Below are 21,162 nucleotides of genomic sequence, written 5' to 3' on the forward strand. Positions count from 1 at the left end.
CTGAGGTAACCACTGCCTGCCCGCGCACGCCCCAGCAGCACGGGCCGGCACAGAGGGCACGAAACGACTGTTTGGGGCTCAAGCCGCGCTGCGCGGCGTCCTCGGCACGCCGTCTCCAGCAAAAGAGTACGTCCTTCCTCACATAGCATCTGCGTGCGTCCCGAACCTGGGGACTGCACTTAAGGATTTGTTACTTGAACATGCGATTAAGGAAAAAAAAAAATTAGTATAAAATAAAACAATTTAAAAAAATAATTTAAAAAGTAATTTCGAAAGACTCCTCCACTTTCTTTTGACTATTTTTGTTACCCCAGGCCCTTCCTCCCAGAGCCGCGCCACAAGAAAGGATCGCCCCGACTCCGTTCTCATTTTAAAATGCTTCTTTTTATTTCAGTGGTTGTACATTGGGTGAATGAATTTAACGTCACAACAGAAATAGAATGGCTATTTAACAGACCACTAGTAGTTATATGCTGAAAAAGAGTGAATGGAGGGGTTTCTTTTAACTGTTACTGAAATATTCATCGTACGTGTTGTCAATTATGCTGGATGAGAGAGGCAAACAAAAAGGTATTTTGGTGAGGTGCTGTATCCCTTGACGAAAATAAATGCTGAGACATCTCAAGTGACTTGAAACCGTGTCCCAGCTACAGTATTCACTGTATCTGTGTTGGCCCATCTCATGGTTCTTTTAGGGGGGTTTATTTGTTGTGGTTTTTTTTTTTTTAATTAAACAAAGCATTTAAAATTTAATCATTTTCATTAGACTTTTTTTTTTAAAATATAAACAAAGTTTTGGCAAATAATATTTATACAGAAAAATAGTTTTAGATCTTCCCAAATTTTGAAATAGTCTATAAAATTACTTTATAAATAAATAAAATGCAGAATCTGTTGTACACGTATTTGCACATCTCTGTAATTGCCTCCTTACTGTTCGCATAGGTTTGTACTTGTACAGTTTTCAGGAATATTACAAAGTCATAAAGTCGGAAAGTGGATCTCTTATTAAAAATACATTTTCTCTTTTTGTCTGTCAGTTTATCTGGATGAAAGACCTGATGTATCTGAAGCTTCGTCATCCATGGGCAAAAAATAGTAGTATTGGATTAATTGTAAAAAACATAGAATAACAGTTATTTTGAAACATAAAAAGTTCACACAAAACAATGTCTTGAAGAGTTATCTACATAAAATATTTAAACAACATGGATCATTTACCATTTAGTATTGTACAATAAGCTACCCAAATGCCTAAATTAACTATTATAAAAAAATAAAAACAACTTTGACAGATATAGGCAAGTTGCAGTGTCAACTACCTAGTTATAATGACTGAGAAAGTCTACAAATATTAGTGTTTTAATAGTATATAATGGTGATACCTTAACTGCTAAAGTAACAAGTTAAGATACGTTATTTTTCCACAAATTAAAACTAACGCAACGTTACAAGCACTATGTTAATTTTACAATCGAATCGTGATTATTTTTTTTTTTCTTTCAGATGATCAAATCTCCAGCTTTATATATAAATAGATAGTAATTAGACATCGGACAAACAAGATTTAGCCTGGAAAATAATTTCCTAGACAAATAATTATATGGTTAGTGCGTTCAGTCGTTCAGAACAGGCAATGCTGCCAAAGTTTAAAATAGTTTACAATCAATCTGAAGAGGTTAAGTTAAAATACTGCAATCACTAATAATGTCCACATAGAAAACTTATGCTGCAAACAATTATACATAATATCCACTTATAACAGCTGTCTTGTTTTTTTTAAACAATAATTTAAAAACTATGTCATTTATGTGATACATGTGCAACATATAAAATGTGAAATATGAAATATTTGGTACAATAGTGCTTGAAACAAATCTCAAATCAAACAAATGAAATTTTAATTATACATATATAATTACCTTGTAAATCAACAAAGTATTTAAAAAAGTAAACAACATTAAAATCTGCTTCATCCATATATATGTATGTATGTATATATAATATGTATATAATCGTATTAAAGATATCTTCATACTTTTGTGACATAAAATATGTTTTTAAAGAAAAACAATTAAAAGAACTATTTTTTTCCTCCACTCTAATCTGGTTACAATCTTATAATCCAATTAAAAAAAATGCAAATACAGTAATGATTTATTAAACTGAATCTCATTCTACATTCTTAGTGTTCAGTTAATAGTCTAGATTAAAGTCACCTACGAAGTTTCAGTGACTCAACTGAATTTTAATTAAATTAGAGTATCATACAAATCTCTTCATCTACAGCCTTCTTTTTCGCCTTTTCTTTTGTTAATTTGGTCTTTTTGTTTGTTTGTTTGATTGAATGATTTTACACTTCTAGAAGTTACTTCTAAACAGCTTGGATTTTTTTGGTAACCTGACTAGGAGTTTGAAAGATTATTCGCTTCCGGTGAGATTTGACTGTTGGCATCAGGCTCACTTTCATCAAGTCTGATGTGACAAAATTTAGGCACTTCTGCAAAGTCTCTCTTAAAAACATTATAAATATACTTGTAAAATAATATTCTCAAGACTTTGTTCTTTTGGGGATCGAAAGGGGTATGAAGTTCATACTGTGCAAAATTTTTTAATTTTCTTCTGCTATTCTGCTATGATTCAAATGCAACTTCTCCATACAAGTCAAACACCAACCATGTGCATCGAAAGAATTTGTGCTTTACTTTGGACTTCTGGCTAAAAATATTCAGATTGGCAGGGTGATGTGCAGGACACTGGGCTGCGTTTCACTTCCTCTGTCTTGGAATCAACTCGCGAGGGGAGCAAAGCCAAGATTTAGGGTTTTTTAACCGAGAAGAAAATCCCCTATCGTAGTTCGGGTGAAAATTAAACCTGCAACTGGGATAAGTTTTTAGCCAATACAACTTAATTATTGCTGAGCTCGAAAGATTCGTAACCCCTGAATCTCACGAGACTAACTTAACTGGACCGTTTCCGTTAGGTATAGTTATGGAGAAAAGACAATATTTGCAAGAATTAAACTATGCTTAGAAAACCTTTAAAACTAAATGTTACCCTTTATGTCTTGAAACATCACAGCTGGTATCAGGTAGTTAACTATTTTAGGTTGGAGTATAGTAAGCATACCATATTTAATATTCATATATGACATAGCAGCACTAGCTTTTTTTCGAGTTTGTGATTTGTCCGTAAGAACAAATTCTTGACTTAGCATGCAGTTTGTGGCAACTCTAGAGAGGAGGAGACGGGGTAGTATGTACAGTAGCCGTGCTTGGCCGTCCGCAGGGAGGCTTCGTGACACTCCGTTCCGCTCCTGCCGGCTATTTCAGGATTATCTGTTAAGAGAAAGGAAAGCGTGACCGCGCTTTTAGGTGACGCGGGCAGAGCAGCTCGCCCAGACGGCCGGCGCTGGACTAACTAAGCTCAGCCGCGGCTCGTACGGGACCGCATCCCGTGTCCTTACGCTGCCCGGGAGGCGTTTGCCTTTCACAAACGTGGTCGCCCTCCTCCCGCGTGCACGACCTCGCGTGCGCGAGAACACGCGGAGGGGGTGTTTTATCTGACAAAATACTGGAGACCGCGCCGAAGCCACAAAGGAAGGGCCTGGCAGTAGGTGGGGGGTGCGCACCCTCAGCGCCCCGGCTGTCAGCGGAGGGGGGGAGCAGCCCCCGAGGAGGCTCACAAGTGCCTCCGTGCCTGGCGTGACTCTCCAGCTCCCACCCTGCTCCCACAAAGTCGGGAACGACCAGGGGAAATGGCGGAGGCAGGGCCCCTCGCCACTATCAAGCAAAAAACCCAAAACCTACCGGGCTGGGTGTTTTCAAGAAGCTAACGTGGTGGTTTTTTTAATGCACTTTTAGCAGCTGCTTATTTCCTAAAAAAATTATCTGCAGGTCAGCAAACTTGAGAGGTTTTTCATGCTTCCTTACATCAGGGGATCCGGGGGGATGATCGTAACGGTACCTCTGTGCGCCCAGCTAGTCACTAACCTTGCTGCTTTACCTCCACAATGTCTCAAACTGAGGGCGAAGCAACCATTTTACAGGCGCAAACTCTGGCGCTTCCAATACTGCGAAGGTTAAATGCACAAAGTGCCCAGCAACCGGCTCAACCAGCTCACAGTATTGGAAAACAGTCCAGATTTCCATCACCTGCCTGAAATGGCTGTCCGTGAACGTGATGTCAAAAGCCAGGGGTGTGATCTTTTATCACATCATCGCTAATGTGTGCTCCAGACTTGAGCACAAGTCTAGGAATTAGAGTGCATCACCTGCTCTTCCTGTTTAATTTGGCACTCGACGTATTTTTAAGCTGTATTTGTAGGTGGTATGCAAGACAGTCATGACAGCACTTTGACCTACTTGTATATTATGAAGCTAGACTGCTGCTTAATGCAATATTTATTTTAAAAGGGGAAAAAAAAAAAAAGGTTTTGAAAATAACTTCAGCAACATACTACCTCTGACATACAGATTGCCTAAAAAGAAACACGCTCGCCTCTGCATGGAAGGCGCCTGTTCTGGTCCCCTGCCCCATCACGCCCGCAGCCACTGCACGATGCCTGCTCCAAAACCAGAGAGGATTGCGTTGTTCTAGGTACAGCGTGGCACAGCATGCCATCAAGACTCCTCATTACTTCAGAGAACTGCCTAGAGACCTCAGTTTGATGACAATATTGGCAGGAGTGATGTAAATGCTGTCACACCGGAGAGTCGCCCTCCTTTCTCCCAGAAGAGGAGGGGAAGAGCCCAGTTCTGGAGAGAGGTGGGATATGCAAAACCTTGGAAGCCCAATTCCTACGGCACCTGCAACACGTCCCTTCTGCTGGAGCTTGCCATCCGACCGACACAGCAGGAGTAAGGACTCCTGTTGCTCTGGGAGGCGAGGGACTTTCTCCATCGCTATTTGCTCTCTGTACACAACTACCAGCTCCCTGACCTCGTCGAACTTGCCGGCATGCCAAAAAGTCATCTTTGATTACCATCAGCACTGAAAATCTGGTGACACGCGAGGCCCCATTGTAATGGTACTGCACAAACACCTGCTGCTCCAAAGGGCTCAACATCTAAATACATTATACATACAACAAGGACATATATTTTTAATGAACTTCCACCCATTGTGAGTTTGTTAGCTTATCGCCTATCTTCTGTTTCCTATTGAAATAACAAAGAAATACCTTTGCTGAAATAATAAAGCCCTGCCTGTGATAGCCCTGGTCCATCTACAGCACTGTGATTTGGCAGTACGAACAAAGAACGCAGCCGTGCTGAAAATAAGAAGTGACCAAGATTATCAGCGCTGATATTTTTAGCATGTTACAACCCAACATGTCAATGTAATTAATAAAGCAGCTTTACTGGGTTAGCCATAATCACGCAAGTGTATTTAAGGGATCCTAAGGTCTGATTTAATGGGACACAACCTGAAATCTACCCAGTGTAAAAGAACAGAATTTCAGACACTGCAGCTGCCTACACTGTCTGCCAACTCTTAGGGGATAAACTTGCATTTTCCTATAGCTCTTTTCTCCCTGTACAGGGAGACAGATCACTGCCCCTTACGCCCAGATGTCCTAAAAGGTCAAACAGCCCCATAAGACTGAGGCTCCTAGTTCCTCCAAAAATGTGTGACAGAGGTGGCAGAGGGCCTATTCTCAGGCTGTCTCTCAGGAAAAGGGCAGGATTATCCCCGGCGCCTTGATTAACCAAGTGCAACTCACCCTGCCCGTGCCAGGCAGGACGGAGGGGCCCTGGGTGGCGTGAAAGAGCGGGGACCCCGTCTCTGCCCCGCTCCGGCGAGCGGCAGACCCCAGGTAAGGACTTCCACCGCTCCGTTCCTCTTCCTACCATTTCTCCCCTCCTCTCCAAACTCAGGAAACAGCGAAGACAATGTAAACACTTTCCTTTTGTGCGCCAGCACGTCCTGTTTACGTGGCGGCGGGTGCGGGAGGAGCAGCTGGAGCTCTCCCCACCGCGGGCTTCTTCCACCGCCAGCGGCTACGGAGCCGGCTTGCTCCCACCACATCGTCCTCGTCGCGCTGCCGCTCGTGCAGGGGATTTAACTAGGGCAAGTTGCACCCCGGCTATTTCTAGTACACGTAGGAGTCCTCCTAGGTAAAAAACCCTCAAGCTTCTCCTTCAGAATAAGCTTCTCCAGAACCGAGGAGCTACTTTTTTTTTTTTAACCTGAGCCACAAAGTGTAAAATGTATCCCGTAGTCTTTAATTATATGTTCACACCCTATTTCTCAAAAGATATCACAACTCTGCCATAGCTACATACACATGTAGCAGCTTCTGCAAGTGGGGGTTTTTTTCCACTGTGTCTGACAGAGAAACATAAAATGCTAAACTACTTTACATGGAAAACACACTGTGAACCTCTCCTGTTTAATCTACAAATGAAGCAATAAACTGTGATGGAAGAAGGAGGCTATCTAAGTCTGCATCGCTGCTAATTGCTCCATTACTTGCATGCTGAAAAAGGAGAAGCTGTACAGAACATCACGACCAAGGAACATCCCTGCAAACACTCATTACAGAGTCTGCACCCCTCGTTAATTGTAAATAGGTCCAACAACCTTCATGTTCACTACTGTTTGAAGAATTACATCTCAAATGTATGTATATATGACTCATCGTATTTGCAGTGATGCTATTATATCATTATACTTCACAGCAACTTGAGATAATGTATTGAAACTTTTACCATAATACATATAAGCATAAAACCCTGAAAAACAAGACTAGACAATGAGTTTGTGTGCGTATGAACACACACACCTCCATGTACAAAGGTCTTATAGGTCAATCATGAGAAAGCTGTGGATGTAGATGTGCCAGAGAACATAATTTCTGCTGCTGCAGTAACAGATCTACTAAGAACACTGTTTTTGGCAGAAGCAGAACGGCCTGGCGCTTACAGACTGGGGTAGTAATGCACAGGAGATTTACTAACAGCAAAAAGCATTTTTTGGAGGCAATCGCAGACATAAGGTAGCCTTTCCATTGCCTTCTTGCTTGGCACCCGTTTGAAGTACCAGAAAGCTGGCCACCCTGTAGGCTAAAATCACTAAAGTTGCGCCAATATCAGCTACCAGACCTCACTGAAACTGGTAATACATAGAGTAAACCTAAATTTCTGCAAACTACTTTGTAACCGCCAAGAAGCATTTGCTCTTCCAAATTCCCCAGCTCCAAAAGGTGGCATTTGCAGCTCCCAAACGCCAAGACTTTCTCTCTTCTCTGTCAGAGCATGACTCTTTTACACCCTTACCTTCAAGTACCTTCAGGACCTCTGAATGACCAGTGGTCATTAAGCCCCCTGTGCAACACAGAACATCCCTAAATTCAGCCAGGGCAACCCTGGATGCTCCTACAGGTGATCCAGTTCTGCGGCACGGTCCACAGGAATGACAACCAAGAGAGATGTTACTGCCAATGGTTTCAGCTTCTCTCCGAACCACCAACCCACGGCATGCAGCAGGTCAATGAACATCAGCTTGGGATTTCCTCAGACCCAGCAAAGGCGGATTGGTTATTGTCTCAAGATTTAAAAAGTAAAATTGAGACTCTCTTTCTAATTAAGGTGGAAATTTCACCTTTATGAACTCTTTTCTGACATCCAGATTATTATGTGTACTGCTTTACTGGAAGCAGTTCACAGAATTAACCAAATTACCCTTTAATCACAACCGGGTACCACGAATTTCAAGAATACCATTTGGCTTGAGATTTTCTGTTTTGAAGCTACAGCTCATGCAGCTTATTTATTCCCTATATCTTAAAGTCTATTTCCAGTTGTGGATTTATTATACAACGACGAGCACGGAAAATTTACCATTCCGCATGACTTCAGTGTACGTGAACTCTTGTTCAACTAAAGACCTGTCACAGTGGATCAGCTGGAAAACATGACTTTGTATCTACCTCTGAGATGTTTCTCTTTCAGAAGTTTTGAAATTATTTCTCCAAATTACACTTTTCTCTATAAGTGTAAATAAATTTTAAGGGGTGATTCAGATCGTATTGGACCCCACATCATGAAACCCTTATCCCTCCAAAAATTAACTCATACATAGTAAACATTTTAGACTGCTCAGCTTTTCGTTTTAGGAGCAATGTAGTAATAGGACGTTTTGGTAGACAAGATTCATCCCAGATGATTTCAGACACGTACACCTCAGCTGGTCACCCTATTTTACAACTTCCTAGCCTACCTCAGGCAACTTCTTTTAGCATGAGACAGGTTATCAGCTCATGATGCTTTTTTCCCCCTCCACCAAATGCAAGTCTGTGGCAAACAGTTCACACTGAGGTATTTAACTTCTAGGCACCTGCGTCAGGGCAGATGAATCCTTTCACAGTGACATTTTCTATTTTCATGTTTTTCACACGAGTAGCAGACTGGTCAGATATATCTAGGGTATACATTAAAAACAGCAGATATTTTCAGACAGCCGACTCATATCGGGCTGTCTCATAACTTCTCCTGCTTTCTAAAAATAAAACTAACACCAAGTATTTCTTCCCTTTGACATGAAATCCAAGACTATTTATATCTCTCCATGCCTTTGGGAAATGCCTCCATCTCTTTATTTTTCATTTTCTCTAGAATGCTCCTTTGTGGCATGTGCCTTGTTATTTTTCTTCAAAATACATCAGTCTTTTTTTTTTTTTTAATCAAAAGTGGAAAAGGATGAGTAAATATTCAGACATTTACTGAGACTAATCACTATCGTATCAGTTACGCTTGGTCTTAATTTTTACGTAGCCTTACCGATGGACTTTTTCACCTCCGATTTCTCCACGGCTTCAGCAGCAGCACCTCTACGGAAGCGAGCTTTCCAATCCCTCGCCCCAGGACTCCCACCGATGCTCCCCAGGGATGGGACTTGCCCCTGTCCTGGCCAGCAGCTGGGCTGGCTCCGACTCTCGCTCACATTCAAAGCAGCCCACCTGCTCCCAGCGCTCAGGGCGGAAAGGTGCTCGGGTACACACGCCTCACCTCTCCCACCGTAGCTGTTGTCCTGCCTCCTTCCCTGCTCCTGGCACTAGCTGTAATCCCCCGCCAGAAGTCCCCTCCCCGTCTGCCCTACGTCGCAGGTCTTCTCACTGACACAAGAGCCACCCTTCCTCATATCTGCCGAATACGTTTGCGCATTCACACACCCATCTAACCTCAGCCTGCCTCGCTCATTCGTCCCTTTCCACTTTCAAAATTCATGGTCACCAGTTTGTACCACTGTAAGACTCGTGTCAAACCAGCATCTTTCCACAGTGTCATCTGCAAACACTGAAAAGAAATCAACCTGAATAAACGTATCCCCAACCAAAACCTAAAGGAACTACTAATAGGGTTGGAGGGATCTGCTGAAAGCAATTTGTTACTCCTGCTGTCACTGCCTGACACTTCATCACTCTTCATAAACACACTGAGCTCCACCTTGGGTTGATGGCTTCTTTCCTTTGCTGCTCCTCCTCTCCTGATGACCAGAAACCTCATTCTCATTTCCAGCATTTTATGTATACGTGCTCTGTTCTTCTCACTAAGCGTGCAAGTCTTCTCAATTCAGGGGTGAAGGACTTTTATCTTACTGCTTCTCCATTAATCCAGTGCATCCCCAATACATTAGTCTACTTTGCTCATCAATAAGGTGACCTCTGGTTTGTACATAAAGGGTGAGATGTCTGGGCCACAGATGATCTCCTTGGTTGCCTGCCCATACAGTTACTAATGTAGGGGGGCACCTCCTGAGTGATGAGGGTCCTATTTGCTTGGCTTTCTTACAGCCCATCCCCAGACATGGTGCCCTGCTCCATCCTCTCTTTTCTTCCCTAAATTTGAGTGTCCCCAGTCTGCCTGTCCCATACGTTGATAATATGCCTCTGGAAATGGCCAAGGGTCAGATGTCCATCCTAAAGTGGACACACCTGCTAGAACATTTTCATTCCATCAGGCACAAGCTGTTGGCCATCAGGGTGCCATAAAGCTGACAAAGACCTTGTCTGAATCCAGCTTTTCATGATGATCTAAAGAAAGGATCAAGGCAACTGTGGGATCTCAAAGGGCTCAAGGGTTCAACAGAATCATTCTTCTCCTTTAATATTCACGAGGTCCTCTGAAAGAGAGTCTGAAGCCACTTGTGCTGCCAACTCCTTAGCATGCTTATAAGCTTCAATAGGTATTTACTCAAGTAATAATGTATAATATTGAAGCTCAACTTAATAGGTATTTACTCACTCTGAAGAAACAGGACTAGTTGTTTTTAAAAAATGAAAGCAATCTGGCTTTATTTATTCTTCTTTAAAGTAATAAATAATGCAGTACTAAAAATTGATCATAACATACTCTAATATATTCTACCAAAATCTATTTTTAACTAATCGCACAGGGAGCAGACAGACTACATAGAAATGAGAAAACCACTGCTGTAATATTTTAGGAGCACCCGCACAGTGACTGTTTTGAATATCCATTCAATTTTACCTTTCAGCAGGTCTGAGCTACTGCAATCATCTGTGTTTTTCACTTCTTACTTTCAGGTCATTTTCCTTCTCTTCTTGATTTTTAGAAACTGCCAGGATAGGCTTATGCAGAGGAACTGAGAGCAGAAAGGAGTGAAAGGCCAAGCACAAGTTGTGCATGACCTGTGAAAGTGCCCGTATTCCTCTCATAGGGGTGTTACTTCTCCAAACCTGCATTTTCTTAGGTGTCCTCACCTAGCATTTTTTTTTTCTTTTAATAAAACCTGCTTTATATTTTCCTCTTACACATCATGCGTGCCCAAATCATGCGAGATGAGGCTGCCATTACACACATGGCATCCCTTTTAGGCGAACACTGCCACTGGATGCAGAGCACGGCTAGCACTTCTGCAGGTCCCCCAGCAGAAACTGCCGCTCTGAACCCCCTCCTCCCCCAAAACCTGGTGCTCCCGTTCACACACCCTTCCAAGCAATAGACGGCCCACTGCAACATCCAGAACTTAAACGCAGAAAGGTACCAAATTTACGTTCATCAAGGTTACTCATCAGACACCACACTTCTAACACTTGTGTCAGTTTAATAAATCTCACTATACTTACAACTTCTCTGAGGAAAGCTTAATGTTCCTGACTTTTGACTGCTTACCTCTGTCTTAATTTTCTTCTTATCTGAATACTCTCACATAAACAGACACAGATACTGTTGTGTGTCACTGCAGATAATATTGCACCAAAAATGAAGTCAGTCAAAGTTAACGAATCTCTGCCTCAAGCTGGAAGTCACGACAGGTACAACAAACAAAAACCCAAATAAATGAATAGATGTTTCCACTGCGGTTTCGTGAGCAGCTTCCTGCATGCTCAAAGCCAAAGACTGGCATTTCTGGTGGGCAATAAATCATACACTGAGATAAAAATACGATATTTATTTAATTCAAGGGGAAATAGTTGGAGCAGCTAGAGATGTCCAGACGCAATTATTTCAAAGAACAGAATCCCAAACAAGTACATCTGGAGCTCTGCACAGCACTGTGTTGTTAAAATTTTATGATGGAAAAAACCAGACTCACGTGAGCTGTGTGTACATGCTAAGGACAATGAAACAAACTCATTTTTCCCCAAATGCCTACAAAATGAGTTGACCTCAGAAAAATTTTCCTATGTTTAAATAATAAATACATGCCTCAAGAGACTTTCACTCAACTTGTCGAAGTATCATTTGTTGAATAATTGAAAACAAGAGCACAAAAGGAAGTTACCACATCGAACATAAATTCACTTTTTAAATTGCAACGATACGAGAGTTAAAACAGGAAAGGGAAATATATCTTGATTTTCATTATATAAAAGTAGTGTTTGCCTTGGCTTACTGCTCAGGTTATGTGACACTGCCATCTAGCAGCCTGTCAGAGGAAGTCAGGTTTCAGTCCTCTACAGGGGCAGGGGTGTGCGAGGAGGGGAATTTAAAAAAAAAACAACAAAACCCAACAAAAAAAACCCCCCACCCCAAACAAACAAAAAAACCGACCACAAATAAAAAATTGAGATTTCCCATTTCTTCCCAGTGGCTTCTTGTATATGAACATGTGGTCTAAAACTCTGTATGCAAGCCCGCTAGAAGTCTTCATCATCTACACAGAAACAACATTCTATCTTAAGAGACCAAAAAATGTTATTAAAAGTAAAGCAAAGACATGGTTAAAGTTTGCATGAAACTTAAAATAGAGTTCCTTTAAATTTTCCAGGGTAATCTTTTGATTTTGCTTATTTGCTGCCTTATAGTTTAAGAAAACAAAGTTTTGCCACGTATTTTGTAACATCAGGTGTTCCAAGGCAATTCAAAGGGTCTTTTCTTGACACTGCTTGAGATTTATTGTGGGCTTTAAGATCAGAAACTCTCGCTTCTTGAGTGTGCAAACTGTTAATTCTGCAAGTTATGGCTACTTACAGGTAACTCGGTGCCTTCAGACAAGATAACTTGATTGAACTGAGGCTTGGGATTCTTGGGTGTCTAGCACGAAAGAGGCAGCAAGAGGTTTACGTTTGTGTTTCCTACCGTGACAAGCTATTGCTACTCTAATACCTTCTCTGGAGAAATGACTCCTCCTGATCAAGGATCGTTTAGGTTCATTTTTCCATCTGGTGCAGACACAAGGCGAGACGTCCAGTCCTGCATCCCAGATGCTGAGGCTTGCCGGTACCTCTACATGGAGCAACATGGCACCATACATGGGCTCGCCAGATGCCCAACGCTGTTCTGCCCAGGGCTTGCTCCCTGCAAGCATCCCGTCTGATAACGTGTCTGAGAAAGAAACCGATTCTTCTATCTCCTTTGTTGGAATTTGTCATTCAAATCGCCTTTTCTTTTGTAGAATAACTTTTTCTATAGGAGTATTTAACATGGGACTTTTTGGAATTTCTAGACCAAAACTTTCAGTCAAAAAAAGGACAAAAATTGTTTAGATACTTACTATTCTCAACAGAAGTGCTTTGCTACCTGTTCCCCCATTCCCTTAGAAACTGCAATTAAAGCTTTTCAAATCGCTAACAAGAATTTTGCATAGGCCCTTATTTGTAGCGTTGTTGTATACTGGCACTAAAGATGTAAATAACATTTGTTTCCGCTTCCCACCTTCCTTCTCAAAAGCTTGCTTTCAACCAACAAAAAAGGCTGTTTCCTACTACCTGCCAGATTTTTTCAATTCATTTTCTCAGTATATTGCTACTCTTCTCCCCGTTTACAAGTTCAGCAGGTTTCCACAAGAGGCGAAGGGAAGATGAGACAGAAAAAGCCTTGTCAGCAGCACTGACGACACCTCTCTGCCCTGCCAGGCGCCTTCCTGGGGTTAGATGGGTACACTGGCGAATAAGCCCTTTCTGGGGACACCAGGGAATATTCGCAAGAGGGAGCGACTGGCACTTCTGCTTTATGCAGAAGGAAAAATTACGTTGTGTAGGTGCCACACAACATTTCAGTCCAAGGAGGATCTGCCTCTTCTGGGAGCGGCGGCTGCCTTTGCGGGCAGCCCCGCACCTCTCCTTGCCAGGAGAGATGTTCCGTTGCTGCACGGCCCGGCTTCCCTCCCTCCCGAGGGAGCTGCCACGCACAGTGCCTCACATCCCCGTTACACATTTGGCATGTTTGTATTTTACACTCTGTTAACTACTTTTTGAATTCTGGGGCAAATACTTTAATCGTCCTTTTGTTCATGGCACTGGAATGTAACGTAACTATTTTTATTTTCACTTCTTTGTATTTTTTACAGATTTTGACAAAACTGAAGGCCACTGAATGATTTCATAATTAATATCTGCATAATTGCCACCTAATTTAGTGCGAACGCTGATGCATAATTTAAAACAGCTGTGCTAGATAATCACGAGCCTTAGCATGAGACAGCCTGTTGATCTTCTATTTCTTTCCAGACACGGCCTACGAGTATTTCATTTTCCTACTGGATCTGCCTTTTAATTTTTCCTTCTTGGTTAAAGGTCTCATAACCAGCAGAATAATGTTGTCACCTTTAAGCAGCATTCTCTGTAATGCTATTTTTATACTGTCAGTCTTTGGCCCATTTTCATTGCTACACAAAATAAAGCCATGTATTGTTCTGTACTAAAGTGATGTGAGCGAGCCTATTTTCTTTAAAATCATTTGGAATTTGGTAACTGCCGTGTAATAACCAAGAACTAAGGAGGCACCCACTGAGCTTGAGGACACAGATCGAGAAACAGAAATGCTGGTGTCTAACCTCCCGTCGCAGTCAGTGGGGTGATACAACCCAGTCAGTACGCCAAGTAAGCCTGCACATCACTTCATACAATCATTTAGGTTGGAAAAGACCTTTAAGATCATCGAGTCCAACCACAGACCTCACGTTGACAACACAGAAGGTTTCCCAAAACAAATTAAATTTGCTGTCAGTTTGAGCTATTCTTCTCCTTCAGTATTTGCTAACATACTAAAGTAGTCCTGGAAAGACTTTTTGGTTTTGTTTGTTTTAAGATTAGGATTCTAAAATGTATATGGGGAAAAAACCACGTTAAAAATTCTTCTTTGAAAACCTAGTTGGCTATAAAACATCTAAAATAAAAATGACTGATTATGTCATTTTTATAATAATTTGTATTCCTTCCATAGAAATTAATCTGGTAGCTTATAGCAGTTTTGCCTCCCTTTGCCTCCCTCGTTAAAAAAAGAAGAAAACAAAAAAGGTCAAAAAACAATGAGGGAACCACAATTTTAAGATAATATGTCATCAGAATTGTACTATGTGAAATACTTAAAAGATAAATAAAGCAAAGCAGCACTTATTATGTATTTTATTATTTATTATTGCATCTGCCAAGCTTGTCAGAATGTTTTGGATAACCCAAGACATCCAAGGTTATCTTAGGACAATCTTAAACGTCAGTAGACACGTTTGTTTAGGCAACTGAACCAAGCCCTACGTGACTTTTGAAGGGAGAGCCAGACTATTCTCCAGACGTGATCTGACTGTGCTGGTAAGCTTCAGAGTCTACAATGGACACTTAAACTTCTAGCTTGCATGTAAACACCCACAGTCAAACACCAACACTTAGGTGTCAAAATTTCGGGCTGAGTCCTAACCTTTTAGTCCTTGTAGGACTCACCAATGCATAAATGTAAATGAAGTAATAGTAAGGCTTTTTATTGAGAAACTTAAAGCTTCCCAAAGGAGGTGTTGGCATTATTCAAAACTGAAATTCAGTCCACGAACTCAGAATAACACCTCTCTCAAATGATGCGAGGATAGATCATCTTCTGTGAAATCCTATGGCTACCTGTGAGCAGAGCTCAGCAGGTAACAGTTTCCTTGCTTGCTCGAGTACTGCTAGTGCACCAGCTACAGGAGTAATAATGAAAAGCTTTCTTAAAGATCTCTGAAGTATATATTTACAGACAATCACTGTATTCATCTTTTAAATACAACGTTTTACATACCTCTGCCTACATGCATGCACTAGAGGGAGCTCGGACCAAACCCTCTGTATACATGCCCTAACACTGCTTCTCTGTCATCTCACACTTCTTGGAATTTTTCTGGTTCCATCCTCCAGGAAAACGTCAGCATTCCCAAACAACAACTCAACGTAAGTTCATTAAGGATCTAAAGCAAGGTTAAGCAGCTGTGGCTTCCAGCCCCACTCTGGTGGGAACGGCTGGAGTAGTTTTGAAGATGTGAGAGGAAAAGGACCTCTCGCGTCTCACAGGTCATGCTCCCGGACTCCTCACGTAGCTCTGGAAGTCCACCTGCCTTTCACTGGAAATCCCAAGCTGAAGTCCCCCCTCCCTCCCCTCTCATCACAGCTGGCAGCTAGAGTAAGCGAGGACATGCCCTCACAAGATGTCCACATGCAGTGAACAGCAACATCACCAGCTCTTGTATCATCTGAGTGAGTTTTTAATCAGGGTTTGCTAAAGCAAAGTCTTCACTGCACTGAGCCAAAGCGATCCTCCTCCCCTCTGAAGTACACTGCAAGAAAATTATTTTGGTTTTAAAACCCAACTTCCATAAGTCAGGGAAAGCAAGAGACTTCCAATTTTCCATGTGTTCTTAACTGGTTTCACCCTGCACGGATGTACTACCGTGTTTAGCCCTACACAATCCTCTCCCATGCCTCGTGCCATACATTGAACACACAACACAAGCACGACAGACTGCGTGTGTGTCAACGCCGGCACATTTTGAGCTATTACTCATGTGATTTTCAGAAAGAAAGGGCATACAGAAGACATGAGACATAGTTCATCTTTTTTTTTCAAAATACAAGCTGACAGCACATACTAAATAATTTAGTGGACCCAACAGAGTTGTTAGGGTTTTTTAGCCGTCAGCTGAGACTCCGTGACTTTTGGGATGTTGACTTTCCCTTCCGCTGGTGCTTCAAGGACACCTGGATCATGACACTCAACCCAAGGAAGTCCAACAATCCTTCCCCAGGCCAGAATACTAAGCCAAATGGTATTGAGCTAAATGATTAAGCCTTGCTACAACTTTCTTTTCATGCCTGGCATTGTGAGGAGAAGCCGTGGGAGCTGAAATGGAACAGGTTGAAGACTGCAGATTGATTAAAAAAGTGAGGTAAAGACACCAGAAAGAGGAAACTGTATCGCACAGATACGTAAAGCAGTGTGGCACAGACCAGGAAAGGAAATTTTATCTAGGAAGGAATAAAAAAGCCCTGTTCTGAAATACGCAGGAGAGTTTAAATCCCTACAAGAGGACACAAACAAAGGGCATTATGACCATGAACGAAGTCTTTACCCAAGTAAATTACCTGCTCCTGTGTTTCTTGGGATAGAGAAATACTGAGGTGTAGGAACACAGAGTTACTACGGGGCCTTTCCCAGTGTTGTAAGCTGAGTCTCCGACTCTTAGGAGACTGTAAATAAACAGCAAACTTGGAGATTTACCTCTTATGAAGAAGTAACTACTACTACTTTCCCTACATCCAAATACACAGTTTTTCACAGTAGCTTTTAAAGGTTTGCATGACTAAAACAAAGACAGGAGCGAGAAGAAAAAAGCCAGCGATGGCACACACTACTACAGAAGCCAAGAAGAAAAACTGCTGAGATGGAACTCCTCTCCTCCACGTGCAGTGGCGCAGAGCTTCGGTTGCGCACGTACGCTCCTTCCACAGGCAAGAGGAAGAGGCAGGACCCTCCAGGGCAATTTACCTTGCCCTAACACGGACTTCTAGAAAAGCAGATGAACTGGATGCCGAACTTCCAAATGGCTGAAGTCAAACAAGTGGAAACCCATCCCTGTGTTTAACTGTCCTTTCATTTCAGCATGGACTTGTACGTATACACACACAAATATATGCAACTAGATTAATACAGACAGACACTTTGACAACTCCTGTTAAATTTAAAACGCTGTACTCCTCCAAAAAACAAAATCTGCACTGGGAAAAGAAGGGCTCTGCCTGCCGTCCTGCTAGATGAGAAAGTGCATTGAGGCACACCTATGTCTCCCCAGTGCTAAACACTAATTACTTGTGTGAAAATATTCCCATTAACTAAAAAAAAAAAAAAAAAAAAAAAAGAAAAAGACTGCTTACTAGTCCTTTTGTAGGTGTACATGTATTTATCCTAAATCAGCCACAGCGGGCCCCTCTGGCGCTAGAAGTGCGAGTGGCAGAGCTGCCCCGGTGGCAATCCCGCGCTGGAGAGGGTCCCCAGCCGACCCCCTCCCCAAACCGCCCCGATTTCTCATAGTCCCTTGGCACCTTCAGGCCCCTTTGGGGACTTTGGGATCACAAAACTACGCTGGATACCACAAAACAATTTTCTGCTGCAGACGCTGTTCTGAGAAGGACAGTGAAACACACCATTTGCCTGCTGCACTTTCCTCCTTGTCCCAAGCATTTTTTCATTAAAACAAGCTAGCTCTGAGAAAAGAACACACAAAGCGACAAGCCTCTTTTGATGAAAATGCTAGAAGCACAAACACCACAATGTTGGCAAACAAGCCTTTAAAAAAAAAAAAAAAAGAGAAAATGGACTGGTTTGTGTTTCTTTAAGAAAGTAGGGTGTATTTCAGAGGTAGTATATTTTTCCTAAATTATTTTAAATAAACTCTTGTGGCAACTTCTATTTTTCCATGGGATACTTAAATAGTTTTGGAACTGGCAGTAAAAAAAAAAATAAATCTGCTGGCATAACATTATTAAGCAAAGCATTTTCACTGATTTCTTTGTAACTCCTTGGCAGGTGGAGGAGAATGAATCAACGAGCGAGCATTTCTACTAGGTCTGCTGCAGCTTGTTGGTCTGGCCAGGAGCAACAGCAAGGAAAGGTGATGGGGACATAGCCCTTTGCTTTCTCTTGGTGAGTAAATCTGCTTGCTTCCTCCTCAGTTTGACCTCTCAAAATCTGAGGGAAAACAGCTCTCAGGTGGAAGCACCCAAGTATGGTCCCAAAGCAACAGAAAAGCCGGAGTGACCCAACTTCTGTGCAAACCCCTCTCCGGGCAGATGCCGGGTGCATCGGGGTGGAAATCTCTACAGCCCCAACAGAGGAGTCAAAGCTACATGCTGTGAGCTGCACTACATACATCTTCCCTGGGAATCGGGTCCTACAGGAGGAGAGGGAAACCCTACCAAAATGAAAATGCCGTTAACATAACAAACCGCAGAAGAAAAGGAGAAAGTATCATCTTTCCCGGCCTGCCTCTGCCAATAACCCTAGGGGTTCTTTGTAACCACCTCCTTCCTTAGGGAAATAGAATTCCCAGATTAAAGATACACTTTCAAACATAAAGCAGGCATAGTCATAAATATCTCGAGTGCTGTTTTGATCACGAGCATTTACGAAAAACATTCAATTTTGTTTTTTTTTTTTTTTTTTTTGCAGCTGCCTTGTCCCGCTTGTGATTTTAGACAGCTTCCATGCTTACAAATTAGTCACTTCCACACACCGCATGGAGAAGGCTACATTAACACACCTGAACGTTTGAAACCTGTGAGGATCTTCCTTTTGAACTTAAGAGTTAATAATAGACTTTTGTAAGTAGTCCAGTACTACGGTGATTCTAACTCCAGCTGGGTTAATTACACAGTAATTAGGTACAAACATCGCAACACAAAACACAGCTACATCATTATTTGCAACAAATGTTAACTCTAAATAAGTGCAACCTGTCCCACAAACACTTGCTATAAACGACTTTAAAATAAAAGTAAAATTTGATGGGGTAAACACAGGAAAAAAAAATTCTCCGGGAGAATTTTTTTTGTTAAAAAAAAAAAAAAATTAAAATAAAAATCTCAGCACTCATTTAGAGTTCGGGATCTTGTGAAAGAAAGCTTTAAAAGGAGCAAACCTGATTTGCTGTGGCTGTTGCGGCGAAGGGAACACTTGTTGCAGGAGTTGTTGCTGCAGAGACAGTGGCGGCCGTAGCGTTGTGCATCATGGGTACTTTCAGGAGGGGAACCATGGAAGCAATGAACAGGAGGGTGCAGCATTATGGTAAGAGAAGTGGTATTTTTGGCATGGTGAATATCAAGAGCGGCAAGCCATCGTCATGGGTTAAACCGGCAGATGGCATGCAATCACAGTGCAAAGCGAGAAAGCGTGGCGGAGAAATAAAAAAAAGGGAAAATAGCTTATTACAAGTACAATTAAAGGAAGGTTGTCAACACAATCGGCGATTCCCAGAAAAAAAAAAAAAGAGCAAGGACCATTGATAACATCGGCATTATCGCTAAGAACAGGATTACTTGTGTAAACGAGTGCTCCACCAAAATAGCCCGTTACCTGAGAATTGTTACATGGGCAATTTGTCTTCCCCCAGTACCAATATAAAGCGCTCAGAAAAAAAATTCTACTGAAAAACCATACAGTGGTTTGTACTGGGAAGGAAATTGATAAATGTTTATCTTAATTTTTAAACATAATTAAAAAATGAATTATTTTCATGTATCTTCATTTTGAAGTAAGCCAGACACTTGCTGTCTTCCTTTATAATCCAATTTATGCTTTTTTCCTACTAGCACTGCATAACTGTTAGACTTTATCAGAGTTAAATTACCATCTGCTTTCAGGCAAAAATCAGGAGAAGGATGATAATAATTTCCCTGATTTAAATACTACTTTGTTTGATCTAAAAAAGCAAGGTCAATTTTGTGAAAGTCGCTGCTTTTGCTCATTTTAAGAATGAATTTTAATCAGCATCTTCACGGGAGAATTATTAACTTGATGTTTTAAAGGCTTGTTATTTTAGCTGCTTATCTGAGTAGTCCCACAAAAAAAAAAAAAAAAAAATCACTGGGAAAGGGCTATAGAACAAAAGATTACTTTTCTGTCTTAGAGGCTGTTGCATTGGACTTCCATTTTGCATGCCCAAAATGTTAATTCCGAGCTGCAAATATATTTAAAGGAGGAGCGAGATTCAGATCACGGGTTTCAACAGAACCTCTGTGGATCAAAGTAGACATTTCTGGGAAACGCTGATAAAACTTTCTAACACACAGCAAAAAGGAGAAATAGGCACACCACTATGAAACTTTAAAACACTGATGAAATTTGCTGGCTTTTTCCAGTATTTTATGATTTTATAGTACTAGACAATATAAAATATAAAGAGAAATAAAACTTTGAAAACTGAAAAGCAGACTGGAATTCATGGTATTATGCTTTTGCAGTGTAGTTGTTATAGCAGGTGATATCACATCTAAACTGCAGCTTTCATCTACAAATCTAAACACTCTGCAAAGTCAACCAGAAGGGCAAGCGAACCTTTAATTCTAGTCAGCGTCTAAATCTGGCCTAGGATTTTTGAAACAAGTGAATATACATCATATACAGTGTAAAAAAGATCAATAAAGAAATTTGGAACCTACCAATACTGGTAGCGGGTGTCATGCACAAAACTGACCCTGCGTGTCATGCAATGATAGGTGAAAAAAGTGGATAAAGGGAAGAAACAGGTTAGCCGTTTAGAGTTAACATTCAAAGTGAGATTCAAGCATAACCACAGAGAAGTAAGTTAGTTAAATGAAACTGTAAGGTCATTCATAGTTTTGCTTTAACACAAAAAAAATGATTATGTTCTTACTAAACTCCTACCTGAGTATATTGTGTGACTTTTGGCATGTTTCTGTGTATGTACGAGATACTTCATAAACCTTTTTGTTTA

The 21,162-nt window shown here is 41.4% G+C and overlaps 1 protein-coding gene across 11 annotated transcripts in view; it reads right to left on the reverse strand.

Moving 5' to 3' along the window:
* Positions 1–362: 362 nt before the first annotated feature.
* The window catches only part of LOC104640428 (muscleblind-like protein 2), a 111,421-nt gene continuing 90,621 nt past the window's right edge, over positions 363–21,162 (reverse strand). For 4 of the 11 annotated variants that reach the window (XM_075741235.1, XM_075741190.1, XM_075741181.1 and 1 more), the window contains 2 exons: positions 19,348–19,442; positions 363–3,338 (listed from right to left, as the gene is read on the reverse strand). In XM_075741235.1, the coding sequence (XP_075597350.1) occupies positions 3,324–3,338; positions 19,348–19,442 (110 nt within the window). In that variant the 3' untranslated portion in view covers positions 363–3,323. Of the gene's footprint in view, positions 3,339–19,347; positions 19,443–20,866; positions 20,903–21,162 lie in introns of all 11 variants that reach the window. The other 7 variants (XM_075741171.1, XM_075741213.1, XM_075741161.1 and 4 more) reach the window with 2 other exon arrangements.

The sequence above is a fragment of the Balearica regulorum genome, chromosome 1 (assembly GCF_011004875.1).
Source record: "Balearica regulorum gibbericeps isolate bBalReg1 chromosome 1, bBalReg1.pri, whole genome shotgun sequence".
NCBI lineage: Eukaryota > Metazoa > Chordata > Aves > Gruiformes > Gruidae > Balearica > Balearica regulorum.